This window comes from Bombus flavifrons, chromosome 5 (genome assembly GCF_040668555.2).
Source record: "Bombus flavifrons isolate JBK064 chromosome 5, iyBomFlav1_principal, whole genome shotgun sequence".
Lineage (NCBI taxonomy): Eukaryota > Metazoa > Arthropoda > Insecta > Hymenoptera > Apidae > Bombus > Bombus flavifrons.
Genome location: NC_138446.1, coordinates 689,279 through 712,792, shown reverse-complemented (window position 1 = coordinate 712,792; position 23,514 = coordinate 689,279). Strand labels below are relative to the sequence as shown.

The 23,514-nt window shown below is 40.0% G+C and overlaps 1 protein-coding gene across 6 annotated transcripts in view; it reads right to left on the bottom strand.

Moving 5' to 3' along the window:
• Hr4 (nuclear hormone receptor 4) overlaps positions 1-23,514 on the bottom strand; it is a 149,790-nt gene that overhangs the window by 5,305 nt on the left and 120,971 nt on the right. For 4 of the 6 annotated variants that reach the window (XM_069113538.1, XM_069113539.1, XM_069113540.1 and 1 more), the window contains 8 exons: positions 17,056-17,160; positions 9,282-10,286; positions 8,567-9,113; positions 6,601-6,811; positions 5,956-6,309; positions 1,412-1,546; positions 994-1,257; positions 343-535 (listed from right to left, as the gene is read on the bottom strand). In XM_069113538.1, coding sequence (XP_068969639.1) covers positions 343-535; positions 994-1,257; positions 1,412-1,546; positions 5,956-6,309; positions 6,601-6,811; positions 8,567-9,113; positions 9,282-10,286; positions 17,056-17,155 — 2,809 coding nt within the window. In that variant the 5' untranslated portion in view covers positions 17,156-17,160. Of the gene's footprint in view, positions 1-342; positions 536-993; positions 1,258-1,411; positions 1,547-5,955; positions 6,310-6,600; positions 6,812-8,566; positions 9,114-9,281; positions 10,287-13,239; positions 13,829-17,055; positions 17,161-23,514 lie in introns of those variants that run through there. The other 2 variants (XM_069113541.1, XM_069113536.1) reach the window with 2 other exon arrangements.

The window sequence follows — 23,514 nt, the reverse complement described above, 5'->3', positions numbered from 1 at the left end:
GAATATAAATATATCATTACTTATGTTCAGATGGTTGATAAATGTATTCCGTATGGGAATGTAGGTACTTTTCTTTCGATTTGAAACTGTTCGAATAATTACGAGCTGTACTCTATACATATGGCATGTAAAGCAAATGAAAAATATGCAAAAATTAGCATCCTATACCATGTTTACACGCAAACTTACATTTTGCTTCGCCAATTGCAGCATTAGCAAAAAGGATGCATTTCTTTATATCTTAAGTATCTCGATAAAATAAAAAAGAAAAGAAGAAAAGAAAAAACAGGCATGTACGGTATTTGTGCATTTTTAAATGATTTATCTGATGAGAATACTTACCTTGCGAGAGCATGGTGATTACTTTCAGGCAGACGTATTCTTCCATTCGTAATCTCACCCTCCTGAACATTAATGTGACGTATGTAATTTTTTCCACCATGAGCCCTACGTCTTGCTGTAATTGGTCCATGGTTATCGGTCGGCCCATCATGTTCGTTAGGCACGTTTGCAACGTATACATGTTGTTTGAAACCTGTGTACGAATACATTTATTTAATCTAATTCAAACGATACGCGTTTGATTAATACAGTGTCACAATTCCTTTTTATATTTTTCAAAGTAGAAAGTTTCTTCGTTTCTCAAATAAATCTTCCTATGATCTCCTCGTGTTTAAATATAGAAAGTACTGCTTGAATTCACGAATGTCCGTACAGAACCATATCTGTCTGGCTAAGATTTATGCAACCAATTACGATTCTATTAAGGATCGTATTTATCCGATACTATTTGCAATAAAAAGCGTACTCTACATTACTCTTTGAACAGAAATGCCCGACCCGTGGGCTACAGGTGTGTACTATCGGTTCACGTCATGAAATAAATCTGCTGTACTGTATTCGTTGGTTAAAGTGAAAGTTCTTTATCTGTGGATCTCTGCTAAATCGAGGAGTAGTAGATTTAAATGCAACGAAGGATAGAAAAGTAATTACTTCTTGCATAAAATCCGCTCCCATCACGTCGCTTCCGACGTTGGAGAACTTGTGCTGACCATGTATCGCTTGATAAGCGGAAGTGGTCAGCACCAGGATCTCATGCCACTTGTGGGTGAGCAACGTCGTGTGAACTTCGACCGGTAGCTCAAGGTAAAACGGTAACCTTTTGGTCCACTGCACCAACTTGTACACTATGCTGTCCCCTATCTGACACAGCTTGTCGCTTAAGTTTGATTTATGGTCCAGTAGCTCGTCCAAGTTCTGGAATATAAAAAAGGAGGTACACGTGCGAACAGAGACACATCGTTTGTGTTGAAATTTTATTCGTTCGAATAGGAAAAGTATAGAACCCTAGAGAATGTGCAGCACGAATGGTAATGGAACAGTTTAAAAACTATGAAGTAGATAAACGCACCCTTAACGTGGCAATGTCTTGGAACTCGTCGCAATCTATTAGAGACTGGATCATAGCAACGGTTGCATCGAAAGGAAAAGACCGATCCCTCGAACTGCTTACTGTGTTGTCTAACCTCTGCCTTAAGTGTACCACCTTAAACACAAAAAATTTTTCTCTTAAACTATTTGAATTTGTTAGAATTTATCGTTTCTGAGTGTTATACTGCTATTACTCCGGCATGACGATTTATGAGAGGATTAAGGAATATAGGATTATGTAGGACTTATTACATAACTTGGAAACTAATTATATCTGTACAAATCTGAAGATTACTAGATAGATGAAATTTAAAAAATACGGTTAATTTTCAATTTTTTAATGGAGTTTGTTAATCATTTATTTCGATGCTCGTACAAAAGATGCTAACGTTTAAAGCACTCTCGTATAAAAATTACAATTATTTTTACGCTGATTGCAAGAAATATATTTATTACTGCGAGAAATTGAGCGAATGACTTAAAATTTTAGAAACTCTAATCATTAATGGTTTGTTAATTGAACTAACGACAAAAAAATAATATAAAAACCAAAAAAAGATTTAGATATGAAATGTGCCGTTTTTGTATTGAATTTTTCAATTCCATATACATATGTATGTACTATCTTACATCGTACACATACTTTATTCCAAGCGTATCGGTTGGAACCAGTGGAAATAAAGTTGCTGAATATTCCGATATATCCAGTGTTGAGATGGCCGGATCTACGATGGTCGCACTTTGATAATTTCAATCTGTCAGTGGACGAATCGTGGGGTCGTGCTTTCTACGTAAATCTGATCTGGCCTTTCATTGACCTTTCGATTCTCGAGATCGGTATTTGTGAAGTATATACGGTTAGGGAGAGCAGTCTGAGGTCCCCGGTGACACTTTCGGAGAAAGCTGCGATCCCCGTTTTTGCTCGGCTTTATCTTTAAGTTACGTGCATATTGACGAACGTCACGCAGCCGTGGGACACGCGTTCTCGTTGCTGACGGCGATCTCGCGGCGGAGATGGAGGGACGAAGGTGTTGGAGGAGGAAGAGAAGGAGGTAGGGTGAGGTCAGTGTCCCTTGTGCAGACTTTCACGAGTTACGAAACCGGCGCGCGGCGGAGAACTGCCCGTCCTTGGCACCGGCTGTCGCTGATTTTCTATTGTCCCTACCTCCGAGTCGTCGTCATCTTGATGCGATGTCGATAACGACTGACGCCTCTCCTTCGATGTATACATATTATATACGCGCAATCCTTACCAAACATCGTGAATTCCGTTTTTTATTCGTTTCGCGACTATTTCGCAATCGCGCGTTAGCGATCTGACACGATCAAATAATTCTATCATTTGTTTATAAGCAAGTTTTGTGAAGTTGTGAGATTAATTAACTGTAACTGGTGATATTAAGGTGGGATCCTGTTGCAATTAAGGAACATGAATATTCGTCCGTTGACCATTTCAAAGTTAGAAGACATCCACCGTATTGCACAAATGATCATGACAGTATGTAGTCGCAATTTTCTAGGGCGGTGAATTCATCCTTCTTACAAATTCTACTTCTCGCAATCAGAAGCTTCTGGAAAAAGCTCTGGTAAACTCCATGGACAATATCGTTCTCGCACTGTCGCATTTCTTGGCAAAGATCTGGAATCTTGTTTCTGGAGAAACACGTTAATCCGAATCTTTATGCATCTCGAAACTCTCCATTCTTCCAACGCGGGAGGAGAACTTTTGAAATTCATGAGAATCCATACGCTGCATCGTGGCGAGTGTGCAACGATTCGCCTGGAGATGGAAAGTGACCTCCTTAATCGTATTCCATCCACAAGGCAATATTTATCCGGTTCGGGAGTCATCGATTTCACTTTTGGCAATGGCCTCTACCGGACTTACTGTTCCCGGTAATTCTTCTCGTTGTTTGCATACCTCACCTGGTCTGTAAACGTAACACAGCGTCATTCGAATATTCTCGATAGTTGATTGCACACCAAGCTACGTTACGTATGTATGTATATACTCTTGTCGCATAAATGGTCCCCGACAACGTTCGTCAACGCGTGAGCTTTCACGCGACGAATTAAAACGATCTGATTATCACGGTTCGTTTCGATGCCGTATATTACGATCCACCGTTACAATCGCGTCATTTCAATGAAGTTCCATCATTACTGACCAACGATGAGTCGCGCAGTTCTATTTCGAATGAGCGTTCATCATCTAGAGGATTAATTTCGGTTGTGAAGGTTTAGCTCGTCGAACCACGCGAAATGGTTGTTGCAGCTCGAACCTCTAATAGGAAACACTTTCACGACGTAAAAGATAGTACTATGTTTAGACGAGCACGAAAAGGCATGTGAGACGGCGACGACCAACCAAGTACTCGGCTTGCTGGTATCTATCGGCTTTCGTAATGTGGGAAACCTTGAGGCTTGCGCAAGCAAAGTCGTAAGAAAGTGAAATTGCAATATGGAGTTCATTCATTTCAGGATCGTTCTCGAAAATGGTCGAAATCCGTCGAAATCCGTCGAATTGATTAATTTTTCCCACCTACTTGTTCCTCTGCTTATTTTATTATTCGTGCTTTCCAGCGTAAAATGTTTTTTACATTTTTTCATATCTTTTATCGTTAACTTGACGTATCGAGATGTCAGCTCTTGATTATTTCGTATGTTTAAGGTTTCTTAACCAGATACATTTTTATAAGATTGATCATTTTTAATCAATTCCCGACAATTTCAAAGATCAGGAAAATAGAATGATCGTCACGCAAACGTAAAACATGCAACATAATCTATATTTTTTAGCGTTTCTTTGTAGCTTGTTACTATAATATTTTCTCAATTTTTTCTCCAAAACAGCAAAACACTATTTCAATTTCTCACAATAATAAATATATTTCTTTGCGTAAAATTGATCAATTGATCAGAAAATGGACACACCTCACGTATATTATACACCGATTTCTGCGTTTTTGTATTATTAACTAGCTCACTTGTTCTAACGTCTTCCCATTACCTTTTAGACTGTATCATATAGTCTCGTAAACAGAAAAATTGTAAATGGCGCATATCATACCTATTTAATTTCCTTTGAAAATTTGTTGCAAGATTGTTAATGGTTTTTTCTATCATTGAAATGTGGTGAAAGCGAAGAGGAACAAAAATTTAACCATACTATTCGCGATAATTCTGTAATCGTTCACATATTTATTTCCTGTATGACTTCAGCCTCAATCCAGAAGCCGTGTAGTCATTGCGCAGAATTCATCGACTGACTAACGTTCCTCAAATGATTGTTTTAAACGCGCACATAGCGGCCTCCTCACGATCTCGAAACCAAAGTTACTGATGCCGTAACCTAGCCAATACCATTTTTGCGCGATCTCGTGATTCATTCCTGGATTCATTTCTGGAGGAAAGGTCGCGAGGATTTGAAATTTCACCGTTGTTTTCGAAATGTGGAAGATCGAGTTGATTCGATTAATACGATATCATCGTATCTTCCTGGTGTTTAATCGCGTTGAAACCGATCGAGAACGTGTTGAATTGGATGAAAGAAATCTCCATGAGCGAGAAAGATCGCGTTGGCGCATGTGATCCGATCGCGTGCAGCTGCTTCGAAAGTGAAAGTGAAGATACCTTCGGGACGTTCTCATCAACGGTGCATTCTCTCGACGAAGATCAACTTTTGTCGACCCGTGCTCGATTTCTAACGAGCCGTCTCGAATAAATCATTCGAAATCGTGTTACGGTTGCACGGACGACGTTGATCTATACGCGTTCGCGGAGTGTTCGTTAAGACGCGAACAGAGGAAAAAACATTTCACACGTATATGTTGGTTGGTTTGTTAGATAATCGACCTAATGGAGAGCTGATAGAGAAATCCCATGGAATCTTTCTTAGACGTTATACCTAGTGCGCTTCCATGAGTTATCATGCAGAAAGATCGCGTGGAATCGAATATGTTGCGTCACGTTGCTTACGAAGAGATGTTCAAAGGAACAGGGAAAGAAGTGGAAGTTACCGTGCTGGGTGGACGCTTAACCTTTTTCGGTCCTTTCCTGTTGTTAACAAATTTCTCAGCTTTGGTGAAAATACGAGAGAGTGAAAAAGAAGAACATTATGCTTATGTATTAATCAATATTTCTTAATATTTTTTAATTTCATAAGATTAATAGATAACTTTTAAGTTGAATTTTATGACAAAGCATTTTCTTAAAACATTAATAATCTTCTGATTTATTAAAACGAGAGCAGTTGGGTCATAAAAGTTCAAATAAATATTACAGTAGAATTAAAGTCTGTTTTCTCGTGCTTTCGCTCATTGTTGTCGATTTAATCCTACCGTATCTAGAGTCTACAAAACATTATCTGCCAATGGAATGTCGTTCATGCGTCATTGGACAAGATAGCTACTACATATCTTTTCGCTAGGTCGTGGGGACCTTCGTTTAAAAGTTAGGGATTATAGTAAAAAAACAAGGCAGAAGAAGAACGGTGTAAAAGTGCAGAACATGACGTGAACTCACTTCGGAGGGGTTGGTGAGCGCTGTCTTCAGGATCGTCCCATTAACAAGGTGTCCCGAATGCGCGGGGTGACTTGAGTGACTGGTGGTTGATTGCGAGTTGAGCGGGTCGCCCGACGAAATCTTGTGATGATGAAGAAAACCACCAGCTAGCTGGACATGTTGCTGTTGGCTGTGGTGAGCGACTGCGGCTACAGCCATGTGTTTGTCAAGCATCGTCGAACCCATGGTGCTTTTGTTACCACCAAGGGATCCCGACCCGTTAACACCGCCAACATTACCGCCGCTACTTATGCCACCCATGCTTCCGCCCACTCCACTTGTTTTGTTACTTTTCTTGTGCTTTTTGTACTTCACCTATGGAAGGAAAGAAGGCGGAATAAAATTAATCATTTACCTTGGTAAACAATACAACGATTGACATGTAGTTGTTGAGTGCGTGAATATATCTTAGATTAAGAATCAGTTTCTCATTCTTGTATTCACATGTACATCGTCAACAAAAAGTTAGGTAGCATTAGTGTTTTTAAAAACCTTTCGTATGTTTTTCGCTCTTGAAAAGATAATTTTATTGAATAATGTTTTAATTATTTGATATCTTTATTTTATGGTGTTAATAATTATCGAAGATATCAAGTTAATACTAACCTTGTAAAGGTTATATACAGCACCAGAATTTCTTCCTCCAGGCATTCGATCTTCTCGAACGGCCTGAAGGACCATACCCTGTTCAATGCACTTTTTGAAACGACAGTACTGACACCTGTTTCTTTGGGCCTTCGTAATTTCGCAACCACCTTCTGCCACGCACGTGTACACTCGCCTATTTTGTACAGTTCTTTTGAAGAAACCCTTACACCTGCACACACATAATTTCATGCTCTTTCACATTGCACATTCATAAGAAGATTTCATAAGAACTTTCCAGAGATTTCAGTATAAGAACTTATGTTTACTATAACAAATTATTGTTATCCGTGGCTCAGTACATTGTAAACGAATTAGACGATAGAAATCTGTTCTATTTTCAAAATGTAGATTATATCGTGATTATCTCCAGTGAAACATTATGTTCAACTTTATAAAACAAGGCTGACATTACAGTATTGAATTCATTTTTGGCGATACAGGTTCATTTATTTCAAATCCTTTTACGTAGCTTATTATTAAAAATAAACACTTGTCCTGTTCCAAACAGTCATATTCTTTTTTGAAACACGGATCTTTTAGTTAGCGTGAAGTGTAGAGCAGACAGAGTGGAAGGCATTTTACAATTAGTCATCAAGGATTTTCTATCCAACGAATAAAGTTTCAAAGTTTTCCTTGCTCCTCAGGGGAGGATCTCGATTCTAGAAACCGATTAAAGATTCATACTTGGAGAATTATAGCTACACTGGGATGCGCAGAGAAATTGGACGTCGACTTTTCTCAACTAATTTGTCGGATTTGTCGGATATGGCGATAGACATTGAATGCACAGGCATGAAAGCAAGTAACGATACCCTGTACTACCTTAGGGATTAATCAACCGCGTTGCAGGATATATTAGAATGGGTAGTACCTTGAAGCCTTGAGGTGCACTTGAAGAGACCGAGTGTCGTCGTATCACGAAAGGGGAAATAATGAAAAACTTGGTGATATAATATCTACAGGAGGATATCTATCTATATACATTATTGAAGCGTAACATGGTAACCTCGCAGATTCTGGAAACAATATATTTCTCTGTTCTCAACGTTGAAACATAGGTAGTATTTAGCACCATCTAAAGGTCAGAGTTGGCCGCGAGGTATCGTGACTAGTGTAGTCTTAACTTTCCGTACATAGTTTCGCTTGATTATCTGTAATTAAGCGGATCGTCCGAATCTCTGACTTGTAACGCGTCGCCGCTATGGCATTCTAGACCAAGCTGTTCGAGATATACAACGGGATCAGTTTTGCAGACGACTAATTTGATTATCACACTTCGACCTCATCGTGCTTGAGTGCATCGCCAGCGATATCTCGAAGAATTTACTCGTTGTTTCCAATCTCTTTCACGAGACTATCTTTGTTCTGTATTTACGAAATAGCGAAACAAAGATATTTTTGGAACTTTTTGGTATTAATACATGTACAAGTAATACACGTTGTTCTTAATATTTTTAACAATGTGAGAAGATATATTTGCACTTTAAATTCTGTTTTATAATTTACTGTTCGTTGATGCATTTGACAGATTCTATAAGCAACTTTTTTTTCAATTAATAACTTATTCGAGTTTCCAATAAATTGAACGATTAAAAGGACTTTATCTCTGTACATCATCTCTACATACTATGAATACAATTCTACTGAATTTGATTTTATTCCTCGTATTTGCAAGTTAATTTATTTTCCATTAAGATAACCATATTTAGATAATTGCTACTTGTCAAAAGATTCTCTAAGTCGTAGCTAATTGATATTTTCAAATCGATTCGAGTTTTCTAAATGATTTAAAAAAAAATTAACATGTGCCAAGCAAATAAGTACATCGTCCAGAAACCATTAAACGCTAATTGTCTGCTACGAATAGTTGTTACTCTATTATCTAATGCATCGTTAAAAGAGAGAAGAACGTTACACCACTCACCCTTCACACGTGATGATGCCGTAGTGCAAACCAGTAGCCTTGTCCTCGCAAATCATACATATCATAGGTGTTTCGTCTTCCTCGTGTTCTTGAGGTGGCATCGGTGGTGCAGGTGGAGCGACTGATATCGACTGCGATGCCGTTTCGGACTTGACGACTCCTCCGTTTCTCTCCCACGTTTGACCGGACCCGGAAGCCGTCAAGTTAAGCGCTTGCATCTGTTGCGCGGCCGGTAATTGCGTCATATCGCCAGCCCATAACCTCTCCATATTGAGTGGTGGACCGGAAGAATAGGAAACGGAGGATGGTTTGCCCCTGGACTCCTGTCCGAGATTTAAAAGTAGCTGGGCAGCCGACTCTTCTGAGGAGGAACAGGATGCCGCCGCGGCCGTTGCCGTCCACGAAGCCGCTGGCGGTGGTACGGGGTCCAATGGTGGCGCGGACCATATCATCGTCCGAACGCCACCGATTTCACCCATGATCACAGTGGGAGGTGGTCTTGGGGGCGCTGGCGTGGGCCTTTGTGCCGGTGGTTTCATCGTTTCGCCTAAAATATAATATGTCGTATTTCGATTAAAATCTCATTCTAAATTTCTATTCCATCAACTGAGCAAGATTGAATGAGGTGCTACGTTAATACAACGTGCTTAATGTATTAGACTCGGATTAAATGACAAGTAAGAATATCTATCGTTATGACTGACTTCTGACTTACACGAGGAAGCTGTACTAGTTGCCCCCGTGCTCGTGGAAGTTGCCCCATTCCCGCTGCTCCCAGTACTGCTGCTCAAACTTGTATTGCTACTAGTGGATGCAACTGCAGCGTTCTGTCCATAGTTAACAGCGCTACTGATGACCCCGTTCAATAGCCTTTGCGTAGCGAACCCCTGTATACCGTTGTTTTGTGACCAAAATTGATGGTGAGCTAGAAGGTGAGGTGGCACCGAGGGCACTCGGGGTCTCAGCGGTGTTGGCTGTGTTTGCGGTTGCTGTTGTTGAGTAGCGTGTGTCGCGCTCGCGCTAGGACTCATACTCTGGCTAGGGCTGTATTGAGAAGACGGGCTGCTCCGGTGACTAGGTTGACTGGAAGTCTCCGAACGACCACCACCGCCGCTACCACCGCCACCTCCTCCGTCAAAAACCGAGTTATCGGACTCCTCCTTGGTTTGCGCCGACGATAAGTCACCCTTGTCGGGGCTGTCGCTCCTTGAAGTCGCTTCTTGAGGCATCGGAGTCGTGGAGACCGCTTGCATCGGCGAATAAGGCGACAACCTGGTTGGTACGGGTGTACCGGAACGTTGTTGTTGATGCTGTTGCTGTTGCTGTTGTTGTTGCTGCTGCTGTTGCTGGTGATAGTGCTGCTGCTGCTGTTGCTGCTGTTCCTCGACGACTCTGTAGCCCACCATCGAAGTGGCATCAGGGAAGACTGAATCGGGTGACGCACGGTCCGAACAGGTTGTATCACGAGCTTCCAAGCCAGTTGCCGCCCCGCTTCCACGAAGAGGATCTCGCGGTGTCCCCGGACTCGGGATGCCTAGCAGATACTCGCTTTTGACTTTGACCACGGGGCAGCCCGGCGAGCTCGGCATGTTAGCCTCCGGCGACAGGGTCGAGGTGTCTGCCATGCTCTCCCCTGGAGCAGGAAAGTTTATGGGTGAAGGAGCGTCCGCCGGCTGGATCCCGAGCGGCGAGCCTGCTGATCCAAGGGATACCGGGGAGTCTGAGAAATAAGGCGTTGGTCTCACGTTTATACTCGATGGAACATTTGGCACACGTTTACCTTGGGAAGGCCGCGATTACGGACGTGGATGAAGCGTGATTAGTCTTGACACGTGTACACATGATTATGGACTGCCATTTCGGTCGTGATGATCATGGCGATGATGGCGATGAAGGACGATTTTCTGACCGAAATTTCATTAGCGAACGAATTTTACGATCTTTGAACGAATTAACTGGAAACGCATCAATGACGGCGATGCAATTTAAGAAAATCGAAATTGATCATTGAGATTCTTGGATGGAGTTATATTAACGGTAATCGTGCGAAATATTTTGCGATAATGTGAAAAGAAATATTTGCCTGGTAAGAGGATGAAAATTGACGATGCTTGGCTATGCAAACTTAATTTGCAAGTGTTCTAAGCGCAAATCGTTGAACGAGAGATTCAGCTCCATCGCTGCAAGTAATCTCTATATCTATCTGATGTTGGCCTAATAGAGATGAACACGTTGCTGCATTCTGTTTTGACACTTCGTAACGTAACGCGTAACGTATTGATCATTACTATTCTTGCATGGTTAAGCAACCGCGTTTCACCGAGCATTAATAACAATTATTGCAGTTAGACGATTCCATCGCTTTCACGCGCGATTCGCACGAGATTATAAAAGTTATGCGAGATGCGGTTCTTCTTTGTTCATTGGTTAAACTATGTGGTTCAACGATCGCGTAACCGTCTCGAACTCCGATGTTTCGCGTTAATAGGTTTGGTTTTGGTGTTCTAGGAGATATGAAAATGTTATTAATCATCGCGCATAAGCATGCCTGGTGGTCTATTACGAAGATTAATAGCACTTATCACGATAGCCTGCCAATCCGTGGTTTTATAACATTGACAGACGAGTTTCAAAAGAACCATGTCACAGTTTGTTGCTCGTACCCATCTGTTTAAAAATCGAACCGAACACCTTCAACTTTTATCGTATTGCTCTTTCCGATGTCGATGTTTGACATATTAACTGACTGAAATACGGTCGAGTGACGGAATTATGGTATTATATTGACAGAAAAGGAATATCATGCTTTACAATGAAACAAATATTTGTATTTTACTATTGTAGGGGCACATGAGCGTAGTAAAAGTCAAGTTGAAATGGAAAATTCAAATTTGGGAGAGACTCATATTATTGTACCTTTGATTGCTAACGTTGTTTCGGTTTACAAGGTCTAGAGGCAAATGAACTCTGTGCAAATTGTTATCGCCGTTTCTTGTAATTTTCAGCCAGAGTTACATAAAAAGGTTAACTTTTTGTGGTATCGTCCGTTGATACAAATGTATAAACGTGCTCCCTAAGACAGAGTATTATTATCCTTTCTTCGATCGGCATAGTAGCATGGAGTGACCGAGGATTACAACCGGCATACACTATCTCAGTACTTCCCATGGCAACTTTGCATTTATTAAAAATTATTAGAATCTAATTTAAATTTTGATCGCAGAATGAATACTACAAAACTATCGATTAACGATGAAAAAAGTAAACTTTCCACATAAAATAATTTGCATTTTAAAACTGCTAATAGATTAAGATTAAGACTAATAGAATAGAAGGTTTCTTTTTGATATTATATATATATATATATATATATATATAATATATATATATATATATATATATATATATATATATATATATATATATATATATAATAAAAACTCTGTCTTTCATTCCAATTATATTGGTATTAAAATAGGAAAATGTGGCTATCTTAAAATCAACTTGGATATTCATAAACGGAACGATCAAAATATTTCCGTCGTTTTAATTCTATGAGAAACTTAGCGAGAGCAGTAACATTGTGGCATGTAGTACTAGTTTGAAATTGTTCAGTCGTGGAATGGTTTTCCCTTTATACTGTGCCCTAGGGTGCGGGAAGTGTTCGAGATTGCACGTGCAGCTGCAAGGATATTTTGCAGCGAGAGCAATTTACGCGACCAACACGAAAGTGTAATACCCGTTCGGAGTGCTTAGATCGTGAAAAGGATGTGGGGACTACGGTTGTTCGTGTAGGTCAAGGAAGGAATGCAGTTGACAAGGTCGGGTTGTGATTGTAGGTACCTAGGTACTAGTTCTCACAGCTATTAATAGACCGATCAGCGTGAAAATCGGTTCCCGTGGATTATTCATTTACCGCCTTTCATTGTCTTCCTCTCGTTTAGATATCCCCCCTCCCCCTTAGGAACGGTTGGAATCGATTCCTTCCGCCGGTTATTCAATCCTGCTTTCAAACCTTTCGATTCTGATCACGTGTCGCGTAACTGTAGGAGACGACGAGAACTCCATTCATCATCAGCGAATGAGTCGATGATCAACGCGACAATCACAGCGAACAATTAATAATGTCGATGTTACGAAGATGATCGTATGTCTGTCCTTGCATGATTAATACTTAACGCTCAGAGTACCGACGTGCTATGGTTTGGCGTTATTGTGGGGACACCGTAATGGATCAGTATAAACTCACATTTGCGTCCTTTATTCTTCTTTGTCATTTAAAAATGTGCTGGTTTACTTATAAGAACTGATATAATTGTAAATATAATTTCGGCTGTAAAAATTGAATTGTCGAAAAATATAAATAAACAACAAAATATTTAGCTAAAATAGTTCGCAGAACTAGTTTTCCATTGCTGTTTGAACAGCGTGGAATAAAAATCATATGAATAAAAAAAGAAGATAGAAACTGAATTTTGTTTTAGGTATATGTAATAAAATAGAAAATAAGTCTAAATTTGTAATATGAGCGAGAGTATGCTTTTTCCTCGAGCTACAGAATTGAAAACCGACAAAAGAATTTACATAAACTAAACGATCTGACAAAGTTCTTAAGAACGTGGGTTTAAACTGTTCCAGGTACGAATTTCCGAAATTTAAAATCGTCTGTTTACCGAATATCGATGAACAACGGTTATTTGAACCGTAGCAGCAGTATCGATGATCTAGCATCGCATACGGGGCCATTATCAGGTGAGATCTGAAGTAACGACGGAAGTCGAAATAATTTTGATAGGGTAACATTGAGAAAGCGTTGTACGGATGATACAAATAGGAATACGATGGAAAATTATTCAACGGTGTTCTTAGCGGTTGAAGTGTTCTTAGATTTATGTTCAATGAGTTCCAGTTCTCCTTACGATGAAGATCAGACGTGAAAAACAAACTATTTTTCAATGTAAAGTCCATTGTTTCGTCATCGTAGATATTCAACTTCTCCATTACGTTTTGTATGTATGTATCGTTGATATTGAACGATTGCCCAAGCTTCGTAGAATGTACATATGTAAGTACTTGTTGCATAGAGTATCACAGTTCTTTGTTAAACTCAATTCTCTTCATCGATTGTCTCCGGTAACTTTGATATCCTTGCACCTCTTCAAAATGATCATGTTTGATTGGTATATGGCCCGTACGTTATTACGTGCTTATTACTTTTGGTATTCTTGTTAAAAAATATCCTTCCATGTTGGCACGTATTATGGATAAATATTAGATTTAATTTTAAAGCAAAATTTTTGTGTACTTCGGTTGGTACAAAAGCGTGCTATTAATCTCACTCATTTGCTTGTCACGAATAAAAACCTTGTTTCAAATTAAATATGTCAATCTTTAATATATATTAAATAGTATATAGATATATTATTTTGATAACAACGATCACGTACTTTTTGAAAGTTTATAAAAAATTATATTTACGTAAGGTTTATACAAGAAGCAGCTTTCAGTAGAATAGCATATCATGGGTCAGACGCACCGAAAAGCATCGATCCCCTTCTTCATGCGGTACCAGTCGACTAATATCATCGGCTCTAAACTAGAGTTTCAATAAGCATCTAGTAATTGATGTCGCCGTTTGTCTTCTATTCTCTTTATCATACATTTTTCATTTTCAATCATAATGCGAAGCAAAGTACAAAATAATAAATTTAATAAAAAATAGAATCAATACAGAATGAAACAAAACGAAAAGGAATAGGAACAACATGTTATGTTAACATTATTTAGCCAGATCGTAACAAGTTAGCCGCAGCACATTCACGAACATGATGAGAAACTAATCAACTAACGTATCCTATTGTGACGTTAAACACAATCCGATCGATCTTTTATTTCCAGAATACGAAGAAAATATCACTTTCCTCAGTTACTATGTTGAGATACCAAGAGCGATTGGTACTCGTCCAAGTATTTTTCCATATTGTTACATTCATAAAACACTATACCGTTCCGGCTGGCACACGTCACCGAGTAATTGCGTCGCACGTTCCTCCGCATATGACGTTGCTCACGCGTGGCCCCGGAGCGAAAGATCAATGATTCTCCAAGATGTGGCTCGCTTGGAATACTCGTCCCTCGGAAAACTGGCTCATTCATGTGCCATCTCGCGAACGAACCGTCCGTCTTCGGCAAAGGGAGAAGAAGAATCGTCAACTTTATCGTATGAAACTCGATCCCACATACGCCCTTCCAAATCGACGTTATTTCTGGCATAACAACAATCCAGGTTCACCGTCGTTACCATCGATTCGGCTTCCGGCCAACAACAGTCTCTGACCTCTAATCGCCGGTAGATCGAGGGTCATTGGTATCGGTTACATTTCGGGCGGATGATGTTCGAGGAATCAATGCAGCTTAATTAACGCACAGCTGGTCATAGATTTCTTTCACCACAGATAATTAGCTCCTCTGTTTTGTTCGTCCAGTGGTTAACTATATTCGTTAGATTTTCAATAGCTTGTGCGTGGAGGGCACGATGGAAGATGGTTTATCGCGTGCTGGCGCGAGTTCAGACGAAGCCGAACTAGCACCGGTGCACGTCCGGGAAACCGCGTGGGTTGATATTCAACCCTGCAGCACCGCTAGCAACCAGCACCCCCTCCCTTTCTGAACTTACTACCTTCCCTCTTCGCGGTACTCACTACACAGACGCGATCGCGGTGCCTCAACTAGCCCCACGGCAACCAGTCCTTCATAACCGACCACTCGAAATCGCGTTTAGGAGACACAATAATAGAGGCGTTTATAGCGTTTCTCTGAAGTCGCCGATTACTGAATCTGGCCGAGTATAAAGATTTTCAAGAAAGGGAACTGCGTAAAACATACAATTTTATAGTGACCGACGTTATAGATGTTAAAGATTGAGAGTGTCAATGATTGGAGGGGGATAAGAAGTTGACACTCTTGGCACGATATTAGAGCAGCTTATTATCTCACGCCTGTCTATCATTTTGTTAAGTTATTAATTTTTTGTCGTTGCTTACTTTAGATGACAGATATTTAGGTACATATCAAGTCAGTCTATAAGCTCATGTGTATTTTGGTCCTATTATTAATGTAACGTAATGTAAATAAAAAATAATGTAGTTTATTGTTTCTTGCCTTTAGTAGATCCATGAGGCATTTCTCATTGCATCGTCACATTTGTCTCCCTTTGCAAATAGTAACGTTTTATTGCCTTTTTGTAAAATTTATTATCTCGAGTAGCTTCGCGGATTTTACGATTCCCCGATTTGAGATTATTTTATTAAATTAGTCATTTTAGTGAATTCAATTGTATTTGGAAACGAATATGCGCGTATTTCTTCAACGTCCTTCAAATAAAAGATGCATGGTAAAATTATGTAGCTCGACCGATGCACGATGACAATGCGACTACACGCGTAACTAAAATGCGAGTCAACTTTGTTGACACCATTACTTGAATAACTCGCGTTTATATTGTTGCAAAACCACTGGGCAGTATTGGAGGTGATCCAGAAACTTTATTTCGATAAATGTTCGCTGAGTGGAAAGATATAATAAATTCGTAGCGCAGACCACCAGTCTAGATTCTAGAAGTTTGTGCTCTCGTATGTAATGTAATGTAATGATACAGTTACTCGTTTATGGTTTTCAAAGCGGAACAGATGAAGCATGATTGATGTTACACACGCGTTTTATACGACATATGTAGTGTAATGTACGCATGTTATGAAAATCGGAGCAATAAGGGTATCAAATATGGCATTATGGGCGGCAACTAATCATTATAGTTGCGTTGATCACTTTCATGGCTCGTTCTAGGTATTCTCAACAAGAAAAGATTGCTCGCTCGCTAAGCTTTGGTCGGACAATGATATACGATTCCTCTCAAAGACACGATTACGACAGCTGTTGAAATCTCGATACGATATTGTTTTGCTCGTTTTACAATTAACGATTACTGCTCAACAATTAGAGATTTACGAGTGCTCCAACTTCTCTAGTTCTGACAACGTCATTCAGCTTGGTAATCACACGTTTTACCATTGTTGAACGCAGAGTTGAATTATACCTTGTCACCCATGTAATTCCCTTCACAAGCAAAGATACCTAGTGCAACGCGCGATAATGCGCCGATAACAATTCAGGAAAATTTGAACTCTCATGATAACGATTTCCTGACAAGGATGAACGATCGCTAGGCGAGATGTGAGTGTTCTATTCTATCGTTCGCCGTGTGACTTATCGATGAAACTGTTTGATGCTATATATAATTAAAATGGAACTAAACCGAAGTTTTCGTATATTAATCGTTGAAAAATGAAAGGGGAATGTTACTAAGATTAAGTCGATAAAATATAAAGAGACGTTTTATGATCCGTCGATGAGGGGTAACATTTTTTACACACGATGTATGTTCGAAATAGACGAATTAAACGAAAAGGAAAGAGAAAATGATTTCTTACCGTCGCTACTACATCGGGAGTCGACCTTCCTCCTTTTCAACTTGAGGTCTTGAAACAAGCTCATGTTGTCTAGCTCACACGGGCTGCTCGTAAGGGTCATAATTCCTGCAAATAAAACGATAGGAAAAGGATTAGGTTTATCGGTTGATCGTTGGTACACGAGTTTGACACGTATTATCTTGTTATAGTAAATATATAAATGTAATATATGAAGGTAGGTTCAAAGGATCGTACAAATTAAAGTCGCGATAGATGCCTCGGCAGCGTCTGTCACGAAAAACATCTTCATTAATCATGAACCGTCTAGTCACGTTCCTCTTTCATTATACAGCAGTGATATATAAATGAATGGCACGGTGAAGCTTTCGCGTGGATCAAGTTTCAGCACAGAATTCATGAATAAAGAGCAATTCACACGGCAGTGATTGCTCGGACATTCTACGTATTGTTACGTAAATCATTACATTGTTAAAATATAAAGCACATATAGTACATCTTTTACAAACTTCGTTGAAAAGGAGAATGTTGTTTTTGTTATTTTTATATTAAAAATAATACTGGCTAACAAAAGTTGCATATTTAAAAAACTATCTAAAGCTTGAATTTCCAAGCTGTGGTTCGCGATGTCTAAGAGGTTCGTAAAGTGTTCTTCGGAGGACCACGACGAGAATTTATTCTGAAATGAATAATAGCTGTTAAAACCAGCTTCGTTTGACTACTAAAAATTCCTTTTTATGGATCTGTACTGGGGATAGACTCGCCAGTTATTTGACTACTATGAACAAAGGTTACGAGTCGGAAAATTTTGTGAATGTTGTTTTAAATAAATTTGCATCTGCTTCTGTAAATTTCTATTGATAAAGATACCAAAAACGACGATAAAGGTTATGTCATGCGTGACTCATTACTAAAGAGCAACTTTCTCACAAGTCGTTTCACGCTTCTCAATACGAGATTACGGCTTTCCCTTCCTGTGGTTCGTTCGAGAGCGCAGGCTGGTGGGTCCACAACATAAGACGCTTCTTGACTATTAGTGATGGAAACCATCTCGCTTGGCCGAGGATATCGGCTATCGCAAAGAGAACGGATTGAATGTGAAAGTAGATACGTGTGTCGGACGCACGCGTTTGCGATTACGGCGAACACATAGCGTTCGCCATTAACCCCTCTTTAGCCAATAGCATACAATTGGATCGTTGGATGGGAGTATCTTTGAGCGGCACTACACGCAACGATATGATTTGATGCCGATCCATCGACAAAATAGAATCGACAAATGAATCATAGAATCGCGATAAGCTTATAAAAATTTCACGAAATCGTATAACTTCAACCAATAATGAACAATAGAAGTTGTAGAGTTTTAATGATAAACGATGTAGGTAAGTATCAGGAAACTAAGGAATTACTCTTTTGGCGGGAAAGGATATAAATTTCATACTGTAAAATTTGGAATAATTTACTTTAGCTTCTCGGCCTATTTAATTAACAATAGTCGACAATCTAAAAAAAAAAAAAAAAAATCGAATTTTACCTAGTTTGCTCTTGAATAAACTCGAGTAATAAGTATTTGAAGTCGATATTCAAAATACATATACATATGTATATTTCAGCGTCATTGCTCAGATATCATAGATGAACGAATAAGTTGATGAATAAGTGTCGATTTGTGCACCAGGTCAGTTTAACAATGCTCGTTCACTCATACAAAGTGTTCTGATAATGATGAATCGCGTCTTATCGTTGTTTGCCTGCTGTTTGTAATTAATGGTCGACAGAGACGAGAGGCAGTTTTACGGTTGTACGCGAGAGAAATGGTCTATGACACATCATGGGTCGTTTTAATAAACGCGATGTTGCGGATAATACGGGCCAATCGTATGCGAACGCTCGATTCATGCAACCACGTTTGCGTGTAGTGCATTTGGTGTGGTTCTGGCGGCCGTTTCGAACCACCTATCGTATAGAGCGATACTGGATAATTGATGTTGGTCGATATTAACGTAGGCAGGTGATTTTTCTTGGGAAGGGAGAAGGAAAGCATTAATTTATAAAAAAATGTTTAATCTCATTGATGTAGGTACTCGTATTTAGAGCTGCAATCCATTTTTACGAACATCTCTGACATTTGGAATAGGAGATCTGTCAGATAGGAATTAGAAATTAGTAAATACGTATACCAATTGAAGATTGCACAACAGTCTTAAAAATTTTTATTACGTTGCTCTAATGACGTCCACTCGACACAAGTATATCATTTAAGAAATACGTTTATCCTGCATATATATATATGTCTTGTCTGTAGAGTCTTGAATTTCCATTTATCCTTAACAGTGTTTATTTCATCTTCAACTTTGTGGAAGTTTAAATTTACAAACATTTGATAACGATCATCCACGCCCCCTGGCTTACAACCAAGTCAAGTTTTCTACGCTCAGGCTTAAGCAAATAATCATGTATCGTAAAATCACGGAACAACTTTCTCTCTCATGTCAAGTACTCTTACAGATCGAACAATTTCTCTTACATACGACTGCTCCATGTTAAGCAACAGTCTTTTTCTGTACGATCACAATTTTCTGTACGATCTTGTCGGAAGTTTTATACAGGGTGGCGTACGCAATTCGAACAAACTGTGTTTTTAAAATAGTTAGAGATACATAAAATGGCATAAAATTAATTTCATACTAAATATAATTCTACAACATTTCATTTTGCCTTATGTTACTCTTTTCCATGTCCAACTACATCTTCCATTTTTAGTTGCACGAGATTGCCTGTATTTAAAAATATTTCCCCTTCCCGTTCTGTCTCGTATGTCTTCGCGTTTCGCTGCCTACCCACAATGATCGATGGGACAATGTATTCGAATTTATTGGAAGAAAACGAAAAGAATGAAATAATTCGATTATGAGCAAACATGCGAAGACGTGCAAGTGCACCTAATTGCGTTTCGCGCGGATAGAGCGGTCCATGTTCAAGAGCGCGGCAATTTAACGCAAACTATCGATTCCCCCATACATTCTACCTTATATTTATCTCTGAAACACCGCTTTCCGTTTTGCAGTATCCAACTCGATTACAAGCAATACACCAAGTATTTCCGATAAACACGACGCCACTCGAACGCGTAGCCGTTGGAGCGTCACGTACTGTGGTTGTGCGCGAGCAAAGGCGAACAGCTCTAGCAGGAAGCTGAGAGAACGAGCCCCTTGGCCGCAATCGAAAATACCAGTAGCATCGGAAAACCAATGGATTCGTCGCGAAACGCTGCAATGTACCAATACCCGGTCAAGTGCAGCATAAGTGTAGCGAAGTTACAGAAACGAGCTAAGTGCCACAGATGTAAACGTAGCTTAAGCTAACTTCAGAGCCACGTGGGCGGGTATATGCGTAGTAGGCTTGTGCGGTACCAGATGGCGTTTACGTGTACCATTACATGGACGAAGCGCATCCACGATCCACGGCCACAGCAACGCTGGTGCGCCTGCGCGCTCACATACGGCAAGCGGCACTAAACGGGTGTGCGTGGTGGTGCAGCGGGGTCCTTGCTCCCTGGCGTATGTGGGTCAGCAGTCTCACACACGCTACTATTCTTGCGTAACCAATGCATGCATACGACCGACAGCTGCCGCCACTGCGGTGTGCACATGCACACACCGAGACGGAAAGTGCAGCCAATGCACTAACCTACGGTCTCTTCTTGCGAGGCCGCTGGCGCGGCGCAGCGATCTTGTTGTGTATACGCGAGTATGTGCATGTGCACGCGCCTCTGTGTCGGGCTCAAAGCCACGCAAGCTCTCGCTATCTCGGCCAAGCTTTTTCGAGGTTCGCGCTTTACCCCGATACTCTTGGTATTTGCTTCATTAAACGTGGCGCTGTCGCAAAGAAGGAGGGCGACCGCTAGGGCTTTTCAGATATATCGTGCCCTTTCTCTTCTTTTTATCTCGGTGCTCTTCGTCGACCGCTTCTACGAGGCTTTTAATTGAACATCGGAAGTCGCTCGATAATTGGAAAGTTGTGTAACACGTTATTATCACATGTTAGGCGTATTCCTCTGTTGAATGGGATTTTCGCGAGACTTAGAATCGATTGCTCAACTTTGTACGCTTATTCCTGTAACTACATACACTGGACTTAAAGTCGAGCGTGTTATATTTCCTTTATCAAAATATTAAAAAAATGTGTTCGGTTCGGTAATAGTTCTTGACAAAATTGTTTACTTTATATCTTATACATTTATATTTTACTTAAATGTTGCATCTTTTTCAAAATATTTACGTAAGTTGTGAGACATCTTCCTTCTTGTGTTCTTTTTGTTCAGAGTTTATCTTGTTTAAAATGTTTCTCTTTTGATTAGAATATAAAGGACCGTATACAACAATATTTATGCTTGCAACGTTTAGTATACCCATGGTTTAGCAACGCTTATGTAATCGAATGAAAGGTTAGAGATTTTGTTTTACATAACAGGAAAGTAAAAATATTTTTTAATCGATCGCGACTTCGAGGTAATCGCATGTTACATTTTCCTTCGTATCGATATTTTCTCCTGTGTCGTGTAAACCGGTATAATTATTTTCGTAAATCTATTTCCTGGCGGTCGTAATAGGAACGTAACCGTAACAGGAAGTACCTAAGCTGCATAATCCATCGCGTGATGATTGAATGAAAAGCATTAATATTAAAGAATAGATTTAAACATTCAAAATCATTCTATCTACATAAATGTTTCATTGCAAAAGATTCTTTTTCACACCTATAGCCTCTATTATTCTATTTCTGTTTTTTAATTAACTGTTACTCAGAAACTGATCGCAACAACGGTTTCACCGTAAAGATAAGAATGTCGTGAAACTGTTTTCTATATACAAATAAAAAACCATAGGATTCTTCTATACCATATTTCTATCCAGTTAACAACATCACGAATCTAGTGAAACAGTGCCGCGTAATTTTATGTACCACGGGTAGATTTTAACGCTATAGGGGCCACTGATGGTGAAAGTGACTCTCCCACGCCATGACATCCTAGATCTACAACTCCCCACTCGAATCTGTCCGACTCTAGGCTCTCTGTTTCTCGTGTTTGGAGGCTCTGCTACTCATTTTTTTCTCGGCTAACTCCCGTTCAAGTATCCTGGCCACGCGATTGGCTCTCGCGTCATGCTACAAGCAAACGAATTCCTGACAATGGTAATGAGTCGCGGATAAAATAATGCCGCTTTGAACGATCAGGAAATCTCTCGGAGCGTGATTTAGGACGTATCGTGGAATTGATTAATTCGTGTGGAAAACACTGGTTTTCCAGAATCAAAATTCTAAAGCTTATAGGAAGTTCAATGGACAAGATCAACTCATCGCTTAGAATCTTTATTATTATTCGAAGTAATCTGCTCAGAATACAAATAGAATCTCTTTCCTAAAAATCATAGTATTTTCGATGCATCAATGTGCATATTTATAGAATCGCTTAAGGCTTATATACATATAATGTAGTCGGTGGTCGACCACAAGAGAAATCGAACGTGTGAAAAGTTGAATGCCGAGCTTTGCGCGTACTTTATCGTGTAGTACCGTTATTTGAAAAAGCGAGTTATCGCTTATCAGGCCAGGTCCTCACGGATGTGAAACCTCGTTTTCAACCGTATCCACCTTTCAACCGACTTATCGGAGGAAGGAAAACGACGCTGCTGGCGTAACGATACACCTTGCGGGAATACCAATTTAACCTTTAAATCAGTTAGAAAAAAGCGCTATAGTTTTTACACCGATGAAATTTTCATTCTGGAAACGTATCTCCGTAGAATGTCAAAAAATGAATCCCGGTCTCGTTTCGAAGCAGTTGGATCGAGTCTGCGTTCCTTCCTAGTGGCGCAAAAAGAGGATTCTCGATTGAACTACGTTCACCGAACTTTCTTTTTCACATGGAGAGACGAAGGAAGACAGGAAGGAGAACAAATAGGAACACACGAGGAACTCTGCTTCCTCGTGTGTATTTCGTGTTATCTCAGACAGGTTGGATCGCTCGCGGGACTAAGGAAACGGCATTGTCGTGTAAGAAAGTTCTTCGTACACGTATCACCGACAATAGGTCTGCAATAATGTCCGCCACTAACGTTCTTCCAAAGCATTGTTTCAAAGATTTGTCGTTTATTCATGCACTGAGATCCATCGGGGAATGTCCTTCGGCGCTCGTACGACAATGGAGCAACATTGTAAGTATTCCGTTTTAATTTTTCTTACGAGGGAGAAGAAGGAAAAGGGAAGCGTTGAGGCAGGAGGCACAGGAATCGTGTCTCTCGGATACTCGTGAGTCGGGCAACCAGTGAGAACGGCCAGTGAGAGTCAGAGCTCCGTACGTTGAACCTCCGCAGTGAAAGTTTCTATTATACCACTGGCCTTACCTTACTTTTCCTACGGCAAGTTCTGCCGTGTTGTGTCATAAGGCGACGAGCG